This window comes from Mus caroli, chromosome 6, assembly GCF_900094665.2.
Source record: "Mus caroli chromosome 6, CAROLI_EIJ_v1.1, whole genome shotgun sequence".
Lineage (NCBI taxonomy): Eukaryota > Metazoa > Chordata > Mammalia > Rodentia > Muridae > Mus > Mus caroli.
This window is the reverse complement of record NC_034575.1, coordinates 81,761,316-81,763,159: the sequence shown is the minus strand read 5'-3', so window position 1 is coordinate 81,763,159 and position 1,844 is coordinate 81,761,316. Positions and strand designations below refer to the sequence as shown.

The 1,844-nt window shown below is 41.6% G+C and overlaps 1 protein-coding gene across 1 annotated transcript in view; it reads right to left on the bottom strand.

Annotated features, from left to right (window-relative positions):
• Alms1 (ALMS1 centrosome and basal body associated protein) overlaps positions 1–1,844 on the bottom strand; it is a 70,267-nt gene that overhangs the window by 41,900 nt on the left and 26,523 nt on the right. The window contains exon 7 of the mRNA XM_021164094.1: positions 974–1,133. Within this exon, the coding sequence (XP_021019753.1) occupies positions 974–1,133 (160 nt within the window). The remainder of the gene's footprint in view (positions 1–973; positions 1,134–1,844) is intronic.

Sequence of the window (1,844 nt, the reverse complement as noted above, 5' to 3'; positions counted from 1 at the left end):
GAAGAGGGCTTCAGATCTTGTTACGGATGGTTGTGAGCCACCATGTGGTTGCTGGGATTTGAACTCAGGACCTTCAGAAGAGCAGTCGGTGCTCTTAACCACTGAGCCATCTCACCAGCCCAGGCAGGTAATTATCTGAAGAAATTGGAGAAATTGATCCTATGATGTTTGCCTAAAGAACCAGATGGTATAGCTTGGCTCACACTCCAAAACCCCAAAATCAATTATGCCAACAATATAATTCAGTCTAAGAGCAAAGGCAGGGAAACTGCCTAAAGGCCAAATAACCTGGAGTTCTGTGCTCTAGGGCAGGTAAAAGGTGTCTCAGTGGGGCCTTTTTGTTCAATCCAGGTCTCAACCAACTGGACAAACTCACAATGGTGAGACAGATCTTCCATATTCCATCCACTTAATTCAAATCTCTTCCTCAGCTACCCTTTCAGGTATGTGTAGATACTGCTTTAACAATTATCCGGTGTGTTGGTTAATTTTTTTTGTCAACTTAACACAAGCTACATTCATCTGAAAGAAGGAAACCTCAATTAAGAAAATGCCTCCATAAAGTCAGCCTACAGGCAAGCTGTGAGGCATTTTCTTGATTAAGGATTGATGTGGGAAGAAAGGACCCTCCCGCTGTGGATGGTGCTACCGCCTGNCCAAGTGGTCCTGGGATATGTAAGAAAAAAGTCAGCAAGCCAGGAGGAGCAAGGCAATAAGCAGCATTCCTCCAAGGTTCCTGCCTCCAGTTTCATTGAGTTCCTGCCCTGACTTCCCTCAGTTATAAAGTTATTTAGATGAAATAAGCCCTTTTCTCCCTAGGTTGATTTTGGCCATGGTATTATCACAGTAATAAAAACACAAAATAAGACATCTGGGCATCCTTTAATCCATCCAACTGCTAGAAAGGCATGGTAAGACAATAATCATGACCTAGATACACAGAGGATAGATAATGCCTCCATTTTCTACATACCTGCTGAATGTGTATGCGTTGTTAGCAGAGTGTCGGGAGATACCCTCAACATTCTGAGATTGGAGGAATGGTATTCCGACTCACTGGTTGGTTCTTGAGGAACAAATGAAGGCAATGAAGATGGAGAAGCCTGGCTAATGCTCAGATTAGAGCAATCTACCTATGAAATGAGAAATGAAGGAGAAAAAAATTCTATTAATTTGACACTTGGTTGGCTAAAAAACAAACCTCGTCATAAAAATGAACACAAGAGGTTTAATAATTTTTTTTACTTAATTTCATTTTACACGTATGAGTGTTTTGCCTGCATATATGTATGTGCACTTGGTACAGAGTTTAGAGAAAGTTGTTGGATCCCCTGGAACTAGAGTTACAGATGATTATGACNCACCATGTGGACACTAGAAATAGAACCCAGGTCTTCTCTAAGAACAAGTTGGGAAAGGAGAGATTTGCAGCAGGTAAGATTACTGGCTACTCTTCCTGAGTTTAATTCCTAACCACCATATGGCAGCTCAGAAGAGTCTGACTCCAGTCCTTGAGAATCCAATGCCTTCTTCTAGTTTCCAAATGTACTACTACAAGCATGTGGTGNGCAGATACATGCAGGCAAAACATTCACATACATAAAAATAAAGTAAATCTTTAAAAAGAGCAACAACCGTTCTTCACCGATCTCAGCACCCATCTCAGCACAACACACTGAGGAGTTTTATCAGTTACTTATGATTCTGTTCCTCCCAGGTGTGGTGGTATACCCCACTGAAATCTCAGAAGGAAGACGTTTACTGAGACCAGTAAGACCAGTAAGACCTGGGCCAGTCTAGTAACAGAATGAGATTCATGTTCTCAAGCCATTTGAATTCATATA